The sequence below is a fragment of the Colossoma macropomum genome, unplaced genomic scaffold, assembly GCF_904425465.1.
Source record: "Colossoma macropomum unplaced genomic scaffold, Colossoma_macropomum, whole genome shotgun sequence".
Classification (NCBI taxonomy): Eukaryota; Metazoa; Chordata; class Actinopteri; order Characiformes; family Serrasalmidae; genus Colossoma; species Colossoma macropomum.
In genome coordinates this window covers 24283807-24303702 of record NW_023494802.1, presented here as the reverse complement: position 1 = coordinate 24303702, position 19896 = coordinate 24283807, and the positions used below count along the sequence as shown (strand labels likewise).

At 36.0% G+C, this 19896-nt stretch overlaps 1 protein-coding gene across 1 annotated transcript; it reads right to left on the bottom strand.

Annotated features, from left to right (window-relative positions):
- Positions 1–3706: 3706 nt before the first annotated feature.
- On the bottom strand, positions 3707–12210 carry LOC118822373 (thyrotropin subunit beta). Its single transcript, XM_036591390.1, has 3 exons — positions 12144–12210; positions 7079–7197; positions 3707–3952 (listed from the first exon to the last, which is right to left on the bottom strand). Exons 1-3 carry the CDS (start codon positions 12208–12210, stop codon positions 3707–3709), a joined length of 432 nt encoding a protein of 143 aa, XP_036447283.1.
- Positions 12211–19896: the final 7686 nt, after the last annotated feature.

Here is a 19896-nt window from a genome sequence, read left to right as displayed (position 1 = left end):
TTTTACTTTATAATTTATTAATAGTGTGTCATATCACACACACACACACACACACACACATACATATCATATATATATATATATATATATATATATATATATACACACATATATAAATATATGCTTGCTATTTTTACATTTTATTTATTGGCACTATCACTATTGGTATCTACAGAAATAAAGTTTATTAACTTCTATTACAATTGAAAAGTGACACATTCTGACAGTACATTAAAGTTTTGTTAGCATAATGTAATGTCTTAGTATTTGCCATCATTTTACTGATAATAATTTAAATAATTACACACTAATGTGGAGTTACTATCTAGAACATGTTTGACATTTAGACTCTCTTGATACTTACCATCATTTTATACAAAATAATTATCTAGTACGTTGAAGTTTGTATCTCACACTTACCTGGTTAATACCTAGACTGTGAAAGAAAGAGTTACCCAAAATAACTACACAGCACTTTGGAGCTTGTACACCGCACTTACTCAGTTTATATCTAGAACCTGCTGGAGATTTCAGTGTAGTATAGTTAAGCTGCTTCACACATAGGTACATAATGTCATTTTACTAAAAATATTATCTAGTGCTCACACTTACCTAGTTAATACCTAGGATTTAAGGCACTGTGAAAGAAAGCGATAGCGCCTGTTCCTTATGTTCTCCAGGGTTTGAGAAAGAAATGATATGCAGCAAAAATTGTGGAAAATCCAAGTTGTTTGGCTACTGTTAATTTGCATGGGCCATAATTTCATGTATGCAAACGCTACATTGTATTTGCTCGATCTGCACCATGCATGCTTGCATTTTTACAATAATGCATCACATTTGCAGACACATTTTGTCACATTTACTTAAATATTCACTAATCATGAACATGTATCAGTCACATTTATCCTTATTATTATAACAGAATGTATGTCTCAGCTTTTTCTTTTCTATTGTTATTGTAGCGTTCAAGCCTGAAAGCTCTGTGTTTATTCTGGTAAACAATTCACAGCATGTAGCAGAACATGCTAATTCAGCACGGAGGAGTACTCTAAGTGTGTGTACAAACAGATATAAGTTAGCTAGCATTAGCTAGTCATTAATGTCTTAAAACAGAGAGAGCATTAAGTCATTAATGTCTTAAAACAGAGAGAAATGAATGAAAATTCATCCAAGAGGCTGTACTGCAAACCAAATCACAACTTTAATTAATTAATTAATTTTATTTACAGTTGAAATACTTTCTATTTTATTGTTGTATACAAAAGTAGCCTACATATATATTTCCTTTCTATTTTTCCAGGTGTGTCGGAGCTGCAAATGAATTAAGCTTGTGTACTCAATACACTGCAATTTTCAAAATAAAAGTACTTGATTTTTAGAGTAAATGAGAGAAAGGTGGAAAAAGGTGGTCTTCAAGCAAAAAAAAACAATGTAGATATAAATGACTGATTATAATAGCTAATAATAACTGATAATTAGCTTTGCTAAAAAAAGACCTGATTCAACTTATAATCTAATTATAAAACTACTTGCATTAATTATAGAGTGTTGCATTTATGAAAAGCCAGTCCTTCAGTACCTCAAGCCCATCTATTTAGCAGAACACATCTCACTTAAGAAACAGCAGCATTTGATTGTGGTGTTAGCAATACATTTATTATTTTAATATTTTTTTTAGGATTTTATGTATTTTTACACTTCTCATGTCCTGTTTGAGCTCATTTAGGCCTAGTTTACCTTGTCTGATTGTACATTCTGCATAGTAAGTCGGAATGTTTTAAAAAGTGTTAGCCAGCTAGCTAAGCCTTTAGCAGCCACAATAAACACTAATAGATTTCTTAATTGTGATGAATGTTAAAGTGAATCAGTGTCTGTCTTCTCCCAGGAGTCAGATTCATTCAACAACTCCATGAAAGATCCTCAGTATGTATGTTTACACGTGTTCATTTCCAAACGAAACGATTGAGGTGTTTGACCTCACATTGTGACCAGCCAGAGATTTTGTTTACCAAACACACAGATGCCTTCACATACACACCACCTCCAGGTCACTTCGCTGTATAAAATGGCCTACAACAACTAGAAACAGGCTGAATAATCTCACAATACTCTCACAACAGTCTCACTGTGAGACACATTACACACACTGCCTACATTTAAGATGCGCTCATCCAGCAGTGAAGAGTGTATTTATCATTCATTTACAGTTTCTACGAAAGATGAGGCATTAACAGTCATTAGGATATGTATAAAAAATATTATTATTTTATTTAGGATGTGTGTATTATATTATATTCTTATAATTGACAAGCATTACTGCAATATTTACACATTAAACGTACAGAACAAAAGTGGAGATGTATTAATGCATTTAATGAAAAAAAAACACAAATCGACTGAAATGTAGAGATTTTTTATTGTTTTTATTTCATCAAAACATAGCAGAAATAGCAGTTTTAGTTCTAAACAGTGCTAACTATTCTGATTTTATCACCTCCATGTGCATAGATGCATCCATAGTAATAATAATAATAATAATAATAATAATAATAATAGAAAAACAATTCTGCAATGCTATTAATACTACTAAATATAATACTAGTAGTTAATAGAAAATATAATATACTATTACTACTAATAATAATAATAATAGAAAATACAATATCTCCATTTTTGTTGTTCTTCAGTTTTTAGCATGGTTTGAAAATGCCTGTTGCTCTCAGAAATAAAGGTACTAAACTATCACTGGGGCTGTACCCCTCTTGTCACTGGGGTGGAACCCTCAATGGTACATCTCAGTACCTTTAATTAGGGAACATAATTGTACCATAATCCGTTGAAATTATATTTTCTAAGTTGTATTGACTCCACGCACCCCATCTTGTCTGCAAGCTTTTTATCTTTTTGTTCTGTTTCAAAACATTAGGTTATGAAAAGATAAAAATACGTACTTTTCACCTGGAAAAACTTATATAAGGTACACAGCTGGACCTTAAAACCACTGTTGTACCTTTCAGGGTACATTTACATTGGTTGTACCTTGATGACTGAAAAATATACCTAAACAGTACCTTTATTTCTAACAGTGTGCATAATTTTTATGATGAATGGACCAAAAGAAACAACCCAAAATGAAAAAATGTCTGGTTCCACTGACTTACATTAAAAGTAAAGTATGTTTTTTTTTTTCTTCTGTAAAGTTATCAATTTGGAGATATGAGTTTTTTCAGCAGCAATATGTTGCTACAATAAATGTTACTATTAATAACAATAATATTTGCTTGGATAGATGATAAATACTGCTCACACAGTTTCTGTTTGGTTGTGATAACAGTTTTAATTATCTGTGAGTTGATTTAGTAGAATTTGCTGTTAATTATTATGAAGGAGAGAAGCAGAACTACAAGATTACTTGAAAGCATCACATCACACATGCACAATTTATACATGATTACTATATTTTACTACTATTTATTGTAATTATTACTATTTATATCTGCAGAAATAAGGTTTATTACCATCTATGACAATTGCAGAGTGAGTTAATGACACATTCTTCTTTACATAATGAATGTTTACATAGACTAAACAATAAAATAAACACAACAACAGGAAAAGAAACTGACAGCACAGTGAGAACAGATGCTCTATAAACTCTGTAAAGGCAAAGCTGTGTGATGATCGGTGGTTATTTAATGATTAGTTATTGATCTGTGGGCTGCGGCTGTTTCAGTCTGCAGGCGTGGCTGCGACGGAGTGTATGAACACACTCATTGCGCACAGTGTTGCATTTGCTGCAGTGGCAGTGGCGGGCGACGGGGTAAACAAACAGTGGGTCAGCGTGGGCGGGGCATCCAGGCAGTTCGGCTGAACGATACTCAACAGACCGATATACACACACTGCCTGGATCAGGAAGGCCCTCCCCATGAGGCCTTGCAGATTTGAGTCCTGACAAACACACACAAACACTTTGTTTAATAAGCATTTTAAGCCATAATTGGTTTATTCTGCGCTGTATTACAGGGAGAGAAAATAAACCAACACATTAAAAATAAAGCTGCAACAGTGACTCTTTACTGTCTACACACTGATTTTCCCAGCAGTACTGTTCCCTAATTAATCAGAACCAAAAATGAGCTTCAAGTTAGGATTATTCTGATTTATATTACAAAATAAACACATAAAAACAACGCAGCAAATGTGTTTACAGAGTGTTTACACTTCCATCTGACACACTGCAGTATCTGTTTCTCCAGCAGCACCGGCTGACCGGGATCAGGAACTTAAAATGCCATTGTGCTTTCTAATTAAGACTCTGAGGAGATTATTAGGAAGAAAAATAATACATTTCATATAAAAATACATTTCAAAGCAATGAAAAATTCAGCTACACACAAAAACCAACTTCAACTACAATTACTGCTCACTCTGAGACACAAGTCAATTCTGCGGTAAAATCATATTATAATATTTCTTTAAAAGATGGTTCTTCGAGGGTTCTTTAGTAAAAGGAATGGTTCTATTAGAATCATGAGCACTCAAGGAACCATTTGCATGGTTCTCTGCATGGTGAAAAGGTTCTTCAGATTGATGGAGAATGTGCTGATTATAGTTCTATATTTATCACCAAAAAAGGTTCTATTATTATTACAAGCTGTTACATCTTCACAATCACAGAACCCTTTTTGGTGTTATACAGAACCATATACAACACATTCTTCATCAATCTGAGGAACTGTTTCACCATGCAAAGAACCATTTAATCATGTAGATGGTTGTCTTTACTAAAGAACCCTTAAAGAACCATCTTTTTTAAGAGTGTTGAATTGAACCATGCAAAGAAGCATGTTTTTTGTGGTTCAAAATTGAATGTTTCTTTGAGTGCTCATTGTTCTAAGAACCATTCCTTTTACAGAAGGACCCCTGAAAAACCATAATGTACAAATATAATTAAATAAAATAAAATAAAAATTATTATAAACATAAACTTACTGCAGAAAAGACGTGTTTCTTTGCATGGTGAAATGATTCTTCAGATTGATGCAGAATAGTATGTACATGGTTCTATGTAGCACCAAAAAGCGCTCCTGTACTGTTGTAAGCTTGAAATCATCACAATAGAGGCTATATAGAACAATGTGCAGCACATTCTCCATCAATCTGAAAAACGTTGTTACCATGCAAAGAATCATTTAAGCATGCAAATGGTTCTTTGAGTGTTCATGGTTCTATATAGAACCACTGTCTTTACTAATAAACCCTTGAAGAATGCAGTGCAGGCACTCTAAAGCGTAACAACACTAAGGCCTTTTTATCTCCATTTGCTCTCTTACAAAGGAGAATAATCAACAATATTTTAAAGAGCATGAACTTTGTTTTACTTTAAGTTTGAAAGTGGAACATGATTGTTTGGTTTGTTATGAGCAACTACATTCATAGCATCACATTTACCAACTACCCTTACTTTTGTAATATAGTTATATTTATTTCTTACGTTTTTACTTTTACTAGTAATTATTTAAAGTTGATGTGCCATTTAAAACCATTAATGTTATCTAGAATATTACAACATGGTATATTAATACCACATATGTTTTATCATTGACTCTTACTCATTGTCATTATTATAATTTGAAAATAAAGAAAATTTTATCCCAAGTGAAATAAAAACACATTTTTAACATGTCATTATAATCAGCTCAAATAAAGTGAGGAAATAGAAGCTTTTTTTCTTTTGTTTTGTACCTTTTTGTACACAATATATAAAATTAATGGTTATAAAAAAGTTCTCTGCTTCTAAACTCAGGCCAATTTATCAAAAATCTCCATCTGATCTCCATATCTTTATATTTAGTGTCATTTCTTAGACATTTTGGAAAATAACTTTTACACCTAAAATGCAAAATGTGCAATGTAAATGAGAGTTTGCAATGTAAATGAGAGTTTGTTGTTTTCTAAGTGGTTGTTTATGATAATATTTCATATCAAGACCATATAATATCAAATAAAAGCTGGTTATGTGGTCGAAAAACCACAAAAAATCAAAAGTAATGTTCTGTCAGAGCTTTAAAATGTGTACTTTCCACCCAAAACCTGAATATAAGAGAAACCAGCGCTCACAGACAAAGAGCTCATGAACTAACGCAGGTTTCTCTCATCACACACTGATTCATTTCACACACACTGCAGCTTAATGTCTGTGCTGCTCACATACAAGGACTTCATTATAAAATCTTATGAAAGACACTTTTTCTCCAAAATAATTTTGGAACAGGTGTACCAGACGTCACTTTACACTGTCGAGGTCCAGAATCAACATCAGATTGTCTGTTATTTTTAAAACACAGCCTGTTTTGTTTATAGTCTGTTCATTATGACTGTTATGATTGTTATAAAGTTGATTTTACTTTCATATAAACTACACACCTATAAATAACGTTCTTCAAGGATTCTTTAGCAAAGAAAATGTTCTTTATAGAACAACAAACAAAGGGTTCTTCTTTTGTTACAAGCCTGACATCAAAACAAGAGAAGACCACTTTTTAGTACTATATAGAACCCTTATCAAAAAAAGCTCTGTATAGAACCACATACAGCACATTCTCCATCAATCTGAAGACCCATTTCAACCCTTTAATCATGCAAATTTGAGTTTCATGGTTCATTCTATATATAACCATTTTCCTTAGTAAAGAACCCTTGAATAATCATCATTATTAAGAGTATATGGCTCTGTATAGAACCTTTTTTTTAAAAAAAGGGTTCTATATAGCACCAAAAAGTGTTACAATGTCAAGCTTGTAACCGTCTCAAAAAGGTTCTATATAGAACCATCTACAGCACATTCTCCATCAGCCTTTCATGATGCAAAGAACCCCGGAATCATGCAAAGGGTTCTTTGAGAGTTCATGGTGCTATTTCTTTTCTAAAGAACCCTTGAGGAACCATAATTTAGAACATCAGCTGAAAAATAGGCAGTTAAGCTAAAAGTAGGAGCACTTACTTTACAGTGAATAATAGAAAATAAACGATAAATACACAAATAAATAAAAATGAAGTCGAGTTTGTGTTCACCTGTGAGAAGCACATCCCGCTGCAGATGGTGGTGTTGATGGCCATGCAGCGCCCGCACTCCTGCTTCTCCACATGAAGAGTAAAGTTCCTCAAGGAGCATCCCAGCAAAACCCCAGCAGCTGAGAAGAACACCAGAACGTGAGTAAGAGCAGCAAAGCCCATAGCCTAGAACCTGGAGAAAGTTCTCATGCAGTCGAAGCTCCTTAGAGGTTCCTCACTCCAATGATGGGAGCTACAAGCTTAAAGTTCTGAGGAGCAGGTGCGTCAGTGAAGCTCTTCTGCTCTTTCTTGATGCTTTTATAGTGTAACTGACCCCAAATGATCCGCACTTTCTTATCTTCCTCCGAACGAGGGTGGCGGGAGGGGGGGTGTTCACGTTATTCCGTCCACAAGCTCAGTGTCTTTTGATTTAACGATAGACTATGAAAGGTGGACACAGATTATTTATGTTATTTATCTTTTATTAATATGCAGAACAAGATGTTTCAACTGTTATTTGACATTTTCATTTTTTGTAGCTTGCAAAGAAAGAGTGATGTCACTTAATTATCTGTTAACTGTTCTTTTAATGTAAAATGACCAAGCATAGCACATGCAAAAGCATGTTTTTTGAATGATAAAGGCCTTTATGTTTATAAAATATGACATTAATTAGTGGCATAACAGTTAACATTGTTATTTCACACAATGGCTAAGAAATATCAGCAAGTTCACCTTCAAGAGCTTCAAAAAACAGATTAACTTCCACATGAATCGCCCTATTTTTCTAAAGAAAACTGTTTACTATCAGGCTTTTTCCATATGCAGTGTATAAATACAGTAATAGTTGAGAACACTCAATAATAAGGTGCAGTTCTTGAGAGATAAACCTGTTTATTAGTGATTTCAGTTGAGAATAATGATATAAGCTCATGTTTGATTTAGTCTCGTTTGACGAATCGAGCCGTGTCTGGTATACGGAGATGTAAAAGTGAGTGTTCTCTGGTATACGGAGATGTAAAAGTGAGGGTCAGTTCAGAGTGGTTTGCGATAATGAGTGTGGTCAGAGTCAGAGCATCATCGTTCACGTGTGGGTCCTTCACCTGCACCAGGAAAGCTGACACATTTTTCCACTTTAATCCCACCTAATACCCCCCCACCCCCGCCCCACTGTCCCCTTGGACATGTGCAGCTGGAGCATGCTTCCAGAACTCAGTCACCACAAACATATTAGCGCCGGTCACTGATAAAACATACACACAAACGCAACTGTCCTGGAAACTATAACAATATTTAAGTGAGTGAAAAAGATGTCAGTTAACCCCTTCCACGACCAGCAGGCCCAACGTTTTATTAATTAGACACTGCTATTATATATACATATATATATATATATATATATACTGTTGTCAGAAGAAAACCTCGTATCTCCAGAATAAGAAGGAAAAAAGGAGAAGGAAAAAACCTACTTTACTTTTCATATAAGTCAGTGGAACCAGACTTTTTTCCAAGTCATTTTTGGCCATTTCTTTTTTCGTCCATTCATCATTAATCATATATGTATATGTGTATGTATATATATATGATGTCAGTTAACCCCTTAGACGACCAGCAGGCCCAAAGTTTTATTAATTAGACACTGCTATTATATATATATATATATATATATATATATATATATATATATATATATTTATATTTATATATATATATTTATATATATATATATATAAAATGTTATTTGAACTTGCCACAGCATGGGACGTGTGTATGATTGTGCTCTGCGATTAGTGCGACACTAAAAGAGCCTGGACTTTTGGCTTATTTTTCTGTAAAATCACTTACAAGTATTGGTAGACACGGGTTGTGTTTTTTTGGGTTTCTTTCCAAAGTGTAGCTGCTTATATGGGCTCCATGATCCTGTCTCTCTCTCCACTGTATCTGTCTAATAAAGCCAAACTGCTAGTTTGTCCTGTTGCATGTCCACAACCCCGTTCCCTCCTCCTTGTCCCCAAACAAACCAAAACAAATCAAAGTCACACCACTGATTGACCATTAACAATGGCATTTTTTAGCTAGTTTGTTAACAACTGGACTAAAAAAAATGGAAAAAAAAAACGATATCAAAGAGTGGGAGAAATTTTCAAAAGGCTTCTTCTGAAAAGCTGCCACAATTTAGTAGGCCAATCATGCACACTTTCTACCTATATTAATATCAACTAAGTCTTACAGGAGCTGTAGGTGCCATATATTATATTGTATTTGAATATTATATTTGATCCCACTGTTTTCTCCTGTCCTTTTTTACCAGCTGTATTTTATTTTTATTTTATTTTGTTTGAGATAAGGGTGGGATGTGTGTTAGTCTTTTTGTTTGTTGTTTTCGCCTTTGCCCTCCCTGATGCACATATCTCCTGGTCTAGTGACTCTCAGTCTCAAATTAGTAGGTCAGAAATATTCACAGGTACAGATAAGTGCAGAGTGGAGAGGAAGTACCTAGAATACTACATTTTCTTCCCGTAGGAAACTTTTAAACTGTCCCCAGATCATATGAAAAAAATACTTATTGTTTTCATTGTGTGTTTGGTTTCTTGAATACAATGAGCCTCATACAGCAATATCCTTTTTGTTCTTAAATGTGTTCTTGAGAAAGGTCCTAAGACTGTCAGATTTTTGACGTGTTCTTAAAGCTCAGAATTTTTCTTTGCAAAAATTCACGCTCCCAAATACGATGCATTAGGGTCCTTGTGCATGTATTACATTTTATGCAGATGACTGGAACATTGGAATTTTCCTCACTGTTTGATGTCGTTTATAAACTTTGCCAAAGTTTAAAAAAAGTAACAGTAAAAAAAGTAGCCCCACCCCTTTAGCCTACAGCAGTTTAGCCCCAACAGTCTACAGCAGTTTAGCCACACCCAACAGCCTACAGCAGTTTAGCCCCACCCATTTAGCCTACAGCAGTTAAGCCCCACCCATTCAGCCTACAGCAGTGTAGCCCCAACAATCTACAGCAGTTTAGCTCCACCCATTCGGCCTACAGCAGTTTAGCCCCACCCATTCCAACTGAAGTGATGTGGAGTGTTGTTTCTGCAGACAGTCTGTTTTAGAATTGTTGGATTGGAAGATGACTGGTTGGAGGAAAAATGAGGAAAAATGATTAAATGGTCTGCTGTTCTTGGCTTTCGGGAAGCAAAAGGATCATTGTAGCTTCCTCAAGATCCACACCCCCGAAATGAAGCAGCTCTACATAAGCAGTGACATTTGAAGCTGGTAACACATTCTTTACTTTGATTTACAGTTCTTCTGTAGTTAACTATCAACAATCTAGCTCTTTATATATAATCAGAAACCACATAATCAAGTGTATTAGACATTACTGAACAACTCCACATGCTGTGTGATGATAAAAGTATGCATTTAGCATCATGCTAATTGTTGAGGTATAAGCTTCCATTACTTGTTAGCTACATTAGCCTTGTAGATCCAGTGCTAAAACTAAAGAAGTAAACTTCAACTACAACTACATGTGGAGTAAGGGTTGTGCAGTGGAAACTTGGATTAAGATTTTTTGCTGAATTATTGCTTTGAAAAGCAGATGCAGGAATAATTCTTCATTTGCTGGAATTCATGGAACACCAAACATTTTCATTGCAAGGACAGAAATGTATAAAATTAATTTACATTGACTTTCATTCATATTTAGCCGTTTAGAACAAGCTGTTTTAAAGCTCTCATCTTTTATGTCAGAAAGTCTTAAAAATAAAGGTACCACAAAAGGGTTCTTTGGAACAGTACAAGAACCACATGTGAATGTAAAAATACTTTAAACGTTTAAAAATTAAAAAGGTTCTACAGCAACTAAATGATTTTCTTATTGCTGTGCGCAAAGGTTCACCTTCAGAAATGTTTGTTTCTTAGAACAATCATTAAAGTTACTTTGGATAAAAGTATCTTGTAACTCAGTGGAAATGTTTACAACTATGATTGTTTACAATAAAAACATGAAAAGATAACATAGTTAATTCATTTCAGTGAAATAAATTTAGTTTAAGTGCACCGTTAAGGTAGTTCATAATGGAAAAAGCAAACTTTTAAAGGTTCTATATCTACGCTCTTAAAAAAGATGGTTCTTCAAGGGTTCTTTAGTAAAAACAATGGTTCTACATAGAACCATGAACACTCAAAGAGCCATTTAAATGGTTCTCTGCATGATGAAATGGTTTTTCAGATTGATGGAGAATGTGTTGGTTCTATACAGCACCAAAATGTTCTTTTGTTTCCAACCCTTTTTGGTGCTTTATAGAACCCTTTTTAAAAGGTTCTATGTAGAACCATATACAACACATTCTCTATCAATCTGAAGAACAATTTCACCATGCAAAGAAACCTTTAAGCATGCAAATGGTTCTTTGAGTGTTCATGTTTCTGTGTAGAACCATTCCCTGCTACGGAAGAACTATTTTGGGCTCCTTAAACAACCTTTTAGTGGATGATTCTTTCTCATTAAGGTGAGAGTGTGAAGAACAAAAGTTTAAAAAAAAAACTCTGTATGGTGTAAAAGTTCTAGGAAGAACTCTTACATTTGTTCTGAACATCTAAAAGGTTCTTCACACTCATATTGTTTTTTTGTCAAACGCAGTTATGTAGGAACCAAAAGTGGTTTTTCTATGGTATCACTCGAAGAACACTTCCTGGAACCTTTTCTGACTCACACAAGGTAAAAGTTCTTTTTCCTGCCAAGAACTATTTACACTCTTAAACATAAAGGTGCTGCAAAAGGGTCTTTGGACAACGTCACCTAGTGAAAGTTTCAACGGTTGGTTCTTCAAAAAACCATCATTGTAACCTTTTTAAAGTTTAAAGAACATCCATGTAATATTAATATAGGTTCTAGACATTTGTATAGAAGCTTTACATTATGTGGGCTTTCTATAAACATTTAAAAGGCTTTCGGAAACTGATGCTGTCACTGTTTGAGTATTTGGGGTCAGTTCACAGGTTCTGTAAGTTTTGTTGAATAAGAACATTTGCTGGATGAATGAAATGAATTAATGTAAATTGAATTTCATCCTGTGGTTCTCACAGCAGGCTGTCAAGGGTGCTATATTCTGGAAGATGGCTCGGTCACTCATGGTCACTCCGTTTGCCATGGTCTCATCAAAGTGGCATCAGGAGGAGTGTAGGGTCAGTAGGGTGTCGTTCGTCATCTATCTTTCGTTACTGTGAGCCAGTCGCTGGCTGATGAAGATGATGGATAGTCGAGTTGTCTGACATAAGTGATACAGTTGTGCAATTGGTTACCCCACCGCAGTTCACCAGCGGGTTCGGCAGAGCACAGTGAGCGAGCATGGTAGCTGGGGGGCAGGAAACCAGAGAGGGTGGTTTAGAAAAAGTAGGTCAGGGGGAAATGTGACCTGCTGCTTTTTTATGGCTGGTGTCTCTAACCGCCCTGATCTCTGAATACACGGACAGATCGCTCAGACAATCAGGAGGTAACACAAGGCAGATACTCACCCAGGTCAAACGACAAAGGATGACAATAGGTGCTTTCAACGATCTAGATTTTACTCTCAAATTTGACATTATTCTAGATAAATTCAAAATCCACTTCATGAATTTCATTCATTTTAGTTTTCCCAGATTTAGTTTCTTTTTTACTTAAACTTCCTCTCTTTAGTCCTAAGTTAAGATCTGACAGGTGAAGATAAGATTTGTAAGAAATTTGTATTACCGAAGCAAATCTGATCTTAATGTAGGAATTTTAACCTACTCGACTGAAGTCAACAATCAGCTGTCATGTCTGTTGCTTAGCAACTGACCATACACACACAGCTGAAACATAAACATGTAATCAAAATAATGTTACAGCTGCTGTTATGGATGTAAAAAAGGACAAACAAAACTAAAGTGTGATGAACTGTAAGTTGTGAATACTGTGAGAGTGCCCCCTGCTGTTTATCAGAGCATCACCGCTCCCCAGTTTCAGTCTCCATTTCCCAAATGCTTTAGCCAAGCACACTAACATTATTCCTCCTAATAAACAGACACACGTTCAATTCTGTCTCCTCATTACTCACCACCATCACTGTAGTATTTTATCATCAACATTAACACACAAAGGTAATATGAGGGAACACAAGTGAAAGCAGCATTTTTACAGTATAATTAAAAGTAGTGTCATTATGCTAGTAGTGAACTATGCTGCCTGTCACAGCTGCCTAAAAATTATAGAAACGGATGCTTAAACAGACGCTAGGACACTGTTGGAGTTTATCCTAAAGTTAGGACAGTATTTAGGAGGTTTAGTCTAGTCAGGATGTTTGTGTAATACTGTTTTCTTATCTGGAGTTAATGATAAGATTATGAAGTTAGGAACTGTTATTCTGTAATAGCTACTGTCCTAAATTCAGTCCGTACTGAAATCATGATGGAGACTAAACAGATTTCACATTTAAGGTTTTTCTGTGATATAGGCCCATAAAGCTAGATTTAGCTGTATAGCTTAAATCCAAAGTGAGAACTGTCCAATAGAAATGCCCCTTATCTCTTCTCCTATTGAACAGACTAGACTTATGGCTTAAGTTATCTGGCTAGGACAGGACAACGGAGGCACATCTGCAGCAATCAGGGATGAAAATATCACCCAAGAGTTTAATCTTTACTAGATTGGAAACTGTACACCTGCATTTAACCCTCACAGCCACTAGGGGGTGATAAAGTTACAGTCTCAGCTTCACTCTGTACTGTGAGACTGTTATTCCAGTTGGGCAAGGAAAGAAAACCAGTTTATTCCATAAATAATTGGACAGTAACACATTTGGTGCTGGTTTAGCTCTGTACTTCAACATATGTGATTGACATGAAATAATCTGATGAACCATATAGGAATTCTGCCCAATTCAGGAGGCCATAAGTAACTGGACAGTTGGCTTCTCAGTCATTTCTTGTTCAGCTATGTGTCCCTGCATAGTTCATACATAAGACAACTAACAAAAACTGGCACCTGTTGCTATTGTTTATCAACGAAAACACAATATAGGGTCAATGTCAGTAAAGGAGACCATCTTCAGTCTGAAAAAAATGAGAATAAATCAATCAGCGACAAAACACAACACGCTTCCGAAACAACTATTTAGTACTTTTTAATACTATTTAGTACTTATTTAATAATTTAGTATTATTAATTAAGTGAGAACAAGATGGTGAGAAATAGCAACAGCAAACCCATGGTAAACCATGAATCATGAAAACAAAAAACATTGAGCACATCAAGACCATCCTCCTCAATGTAGCACAGATGTTTCCAATGGACCTTAAAGAGAAGAAAACATCAGCAAGAGATCAGAAGGTTTAACATAAAGGTGCAAAACACGTAAAAAAACAGAAAGGGTCACTTCATATCATTTGTGTAAAGCACAAAGATTTTCGTACTTTTCTTCTTTGTCAAATTTAACAAAGCATTAATTCTGGCTCTAATCTTGCAAACAAAAGAACATTTTTGGGGCTGGGTGAGGTTTGGGGCCTCCAAGTAGGATGTTGCTTAGGGTCCTCAGGGTGTTCAGAAACGGGTCTGGATAAAGTTTGGTTTAAACGACTGTGTTTCATCTTCGCAACGTTGCCAAAAATATTGGTTTCCTTTAACGTACCACATTTTCTTGAGTTCCTTCCTGTCTTATCTCCCTCTTCCTTATAAACCTTCCTGCACTCTCTGCTCATCTTCAGCTGATCTGCTGACCATTCCTCCATCTAACCTTCATACTTCTGGTGATCGAGCATTCTCTCAATTTACTCCTGGTCTCTGGAACTCTCTTCCTTCAGTATAATTCTCTCTCCACATTTAAAACAAATCTCAAAACCCATCTCTTCTCTCTAGCCTAGAGGTCTGCACTCCTACCACATGGGGATTCCCATGGGACCCACCACAATAATTTTCAGTGTTGTGTGCGGGAGCAGGATGAAGCATGCATGAAGAGAAATCCCACCTACATAGAGAAGAACGAGCACTAAATCATATATAAACAATATAAGATGATAACAGTAAAACAGTTAAAATGAGTAAAGTAATTTTAAAGAGCTGTGAAGTAGCAGATCACGTGAACAACACTCAGATTCTCTTAGTTACAGAGACGGCAGAGCCTTCAGTCTGGCAGCTACAGCTGCCCTGCAAAACACCAAAAATAACCACTTTGTGGTTATTTCAGCAGAGGATAATGTATTTGTGAATAGACTATGTCAGACATTGGATGTCAGTTCACCTTGACGGAACTGCGGGCGGGACCGGGACAAAACATTTCAGTCACGGGCGGGAGCAGGATAAATGATTCTTTTTTTTCTGCTGTCTGCTTCTGTGTTCTCCTGTTTGTCTTCCAGTGTGCTGTGCTCTGTTACGATTGTAAGCATCTTTCGGTTCATGAAAATCGCTAAATAAGTTTTAATGTTTTCAATGTTTCAATTTTTATTGTTATCATTATAACTAAATGAACAGAAAACATTGTAGATAAGGTCTTGTGGACAGATGAGATGAAGATCAACCTGCACCAGAGTGATGGAAAGAGGAGTGTGGAGAAATTCAGGAACTGCTGATGTTCTAAAACAATGCTCCTCAAATATCAGTTGATGAAGCATCATCCTTCAGCAAGACAGCAAACCCAAAATGATTTTTATGCATACATTTGAATATTTTGGGCACCACGCTGAATGAGGAGCTTAGGGGGTGTGGCTATGCAAAGTGGTGCTCGAGAGGAGCCCCTGTTGTCATTGTGTGGTTTAGGAGTGATTGCATCTGAGGAGGGTGGGCTTTGCAGTCAACTAGTGGTTAGAACTGTCAACCCTCGTGGAATGTTGTGTCCTCCTGCGTCAGCTCTTCCCTGTGTATTATGTTGGGGTCGCACTTGGGGTCTGCATGAAGACTTGATGTTGAAGTGCCTATTAAATAAAGAGCATTTGCCTGTATGCACAATGTTTTCCGCGTCTTCTTCTATGCCATGTTTGTCAGGCTCCAGTCCTCATGGGTGAAAACTCTGCCAACTTCAGCACAAAGCCTCATTAGACTCACATGATTCAGCCCATCAGCTAATTAGCAAGACCTTCATGAACTAATTTCAAAGCATTGGATGAGGATCTCTGCAGCACTTTGGTCCAAAACTACATTAATTTAACTTGCAGGGCTAATGAGCTTCTGCACAGTTCTCATTTTTAAGAACCTAAATACCAGATTTCACTCACTGAAGGTAAAAACAGCTGCATATCTGACCTGATGGATCATTTGTGGAGAAGATTTAGAGTGCTTGGAGATGTTTGAAGATCATCAACTGCATTAGCAGCCAACCAAAGTTAAAATTGTGTTCAGCTGTCCTGTAATTTTTGCAATTTATAATTCCCTGCAATTGGTGTAAATAAAGAATTGTGGTTCCTAAGTGCAAATCATTTGTACTATTTTCAATGACAAATATATATATATACATATATATATATCATTGAAAATAGTACAAAGACAACATATCAAATGTTAAAACTGAGAATGTTTATTGTTTTTTGAGAAATATATGCCAATTTTGAATTTGATGCCAACAACGTGTTCCAAAAAAGTTGGAGCAACAAAAGGCTGGTAAAGTTGTGTAATGCTGAAAAAACACCTTGGGGTTAACTGGCAACAGGTGTTCAACATGATTGGGTGTAAAAAGAGCCTCCCAGAGAGGCTGAGTCTTTCAGAAGTAAAGATGAGCAGGGGCACACCACTCTGTGAAAGATGTGCGAGCAAATAGTGCAGCAATTCAAGAATAACAATTTTCAATGTAAAATAGCAAAGAACTTTTGCTTTTCATCATCTACAGTACATAATATCAATAAAAGATACGTCTTTTTCAGAGAAGGCCTTGTTCATTTCAACAAGACAACGTCAAACCACATTCTGTATGTATTACAACAGCATTGCTCCATATTAAAAGAGTCTGGGTGTTAAACTGGCCTGCCTGCAGTCCAAACCTGTCACCCACTGAAAACATTTGCCGCATTATGAAATGAAAAATATGACAAAGGAGACCCCGAACTGTTGAGCAGCTGAAATCCTATGTTAAGCAAGAATGACTTTCAAAACTACAGCAGTTAGTCTCCTCAGTTCCCAAACACTTACAGAGTGTTGTTAAGAGGTGATGAAACACAGTGGTAAACATGCCACCGTCCCAACTTTTTTGCAACGTGTTGTTGCCATCAAATTCAAAATGGGCATATATTTTTCAAAAAACATTAAAATTTCTCAGTTTCAACGTTTGATTTTTTGTCTTTGTACTATTTTAAATTAAATATAGGGTTTAAATGATTTGCACCTCATTGCATTTTGTTGTTATTTACATTTTACCCAGCGTCCCAGTTTTTTTTGAAAATGGGGTTGTAAATAAATTCAAAAAACTGAAGTTCTGCTCTTTAACCCTAGATAATGCTGGAATACTAATGCAAAACAGCAGAAATGATCACTGTCATATACTCTCGAAAAAAAAGGTACTAAACTGTCTCTGGGGTGGAACCATCAAGGGTACATCTTTAGTACTTTTGGTTAGGGAATATAATTGTACCAAGGTAATCTATTGCAATTATACTTTGTATTGTAAGTGTAATTGTATAAGTTGTATTGACTCCACACACCTTGTCTAAGTCCAGGCTTTTTATTAATAGTTGTTTTAAAACATTAGTTTCAAATGCATGCCTTTCTCCTGGCATAAAACCATGTAAGGTACAGTTGGATCTTAAAATCATTGTTGTATCTTTACCACAGGGTTTTAAGGTCCAACTTACACTGAGCCTTATCCTCCAACATCTTCCCAAGTTTGCTTGAAGTGCAGAACTGTTCTTACCTTTGTACTCTTTTTCTACTTTTCTCTATAGTGAATGTTTTAATTAATTTAAGTAACTAATATATGGGTTGTAAAATCTCAATCTCTGTTCATATTGCTATTGTGTTATTGTTTTGCTATCCAGTGTGGACCAGCGACCGGATTCAGGAGAGCTGAACGGTGAAGGTTCTTAAGACAAACACCAAGAAGTTGAACTCGACTCTTGAGTGTGTGTAGATTCTGTACCTAAGAACAAATCAAACAAAACATTGCTCAATGTCAGAATCCTTGTTAAAACTGCGTAAGTGGGTTTTAAGAAGAATTTTTCTCTGAACGGTTGGTGAATGAGGCCCATTCTAATCAGGAGTCGGCAGAAGGAAACTGGGTCAGGTATGAAACGCTGCTCGCTTGTTCATGGAGGAGGGCAGAAAATCCTGATATCTGACACAGCCGTCTCAGTTTGTTTCTACGAACGTGGTTGTCGTAGCTACGTGGAGAAATGAACTTTAATCCTGCACACAGCCCGAATCAGACCACAGCACAACTAATTAACTTCAGACAAGTAAACATGGCTTTCATGACTCAGTACGACACATATAACCCACATTAAGAGTCCACTGATGAAGGAAAAACACAAATAATGTGCAGATGCAGAACAAAGAGTCACTGTGAACTGTTTATTCATTCATTAGCTTTGCTAACAAACCGTAACAGAGAATGATGATGGTTCTTAGAGGACAACCAGTCACAGATACCAGCACCCAGCTAACATCACCACCATCTTCTGAAAGGATGAAACCTGTTTACACTGTCCTCCAAAATCCTCCCATGATGACTTTCAGTGTTGTTCCTGTTTGGAATTAGTTCACATGAACCTGCACGTCTTAATTACACCTACACATAAGGCTAAAATATTGAAGCTTCCCGCAACTGGCTTGCTCAGCCATGGACATGCAGAGCGGCAACATGCAGAGCACCATGGGAGTGCTGGACTCGCAGTAAGATAAACTTTAATTTTATATATAGTTGTTTTATATATGGCTGTTAGCTTAAAGAGGTGTAAATGTGTTAGTTGGTCTATTTTGTGCTGGGATGTGGGGTAGTGTTGCCTACCATCAACGTGGAATGTATAGCTAGAAGTGACCTGCCTGCTATCTTGGCCATTTCAGTAGTGCTGTGAGGTGGTTCTCAAGTGCTGCTGTTCACAATAAAAAAAATTTGCTGTGCTATGTTTCCATGCTTTATTCTTCACAAGCACTACAGTATAAATAATAAAAGAAAGCAGTTAACACATTAGGGGTGGGAATCTCTAGGCACCTCACGATTCGATTCGATTACGATTCAGAGGGCTGCGATGCGATTATAAAACGATTATCGATGCATCTCAATGCATTTTTTTTTCTATATAGCATTTATATTTTCTCACTGTGTGAGCTCAAGTTTTGAGTTCAAGTTTCAAGTTTATTTGTCAGTTGCACAACATGCACAACATGTCAGGACATTTATGCATTGAAATGCTTGTGGTGAGGCACAGGCAATCACACTACAGAAAGTAAATAAGTAAAAATAAAAATGCAAGAAAAACCAACAGAAATATATTAAATATACACAAAATATACACAGAATATAGAGACAATATACATTTTAAAGTAACTAAGTGACTCAGTACTTTTAAAGCAAAGTATTTGTAATGATCCATAATGAATTTACTTCCAATATCTATTATTAATAAATCAAATGGAAGTGATGTGGCAAGTGAACTAGAAGGCTCTCATTCAGTGCTCTTGTTTGGAGCACGAGAAGCTGCTTAAAATATGATAAAATGTGCAGTTACATTGAAATAAGATCCAGTGGCATTGGATGTGGACGCAGCACATGTTACAGCTGTTCTACTTGTTTTCTTTAGTAATTTTATAACTTCAGTTTTGGTCTCGTTGTAGAGACGGAGGTGATCGCTGTGTCAGTAAAGTGTCTTTGAGACGGGACGTGTGCAACATAGTGCGAAAG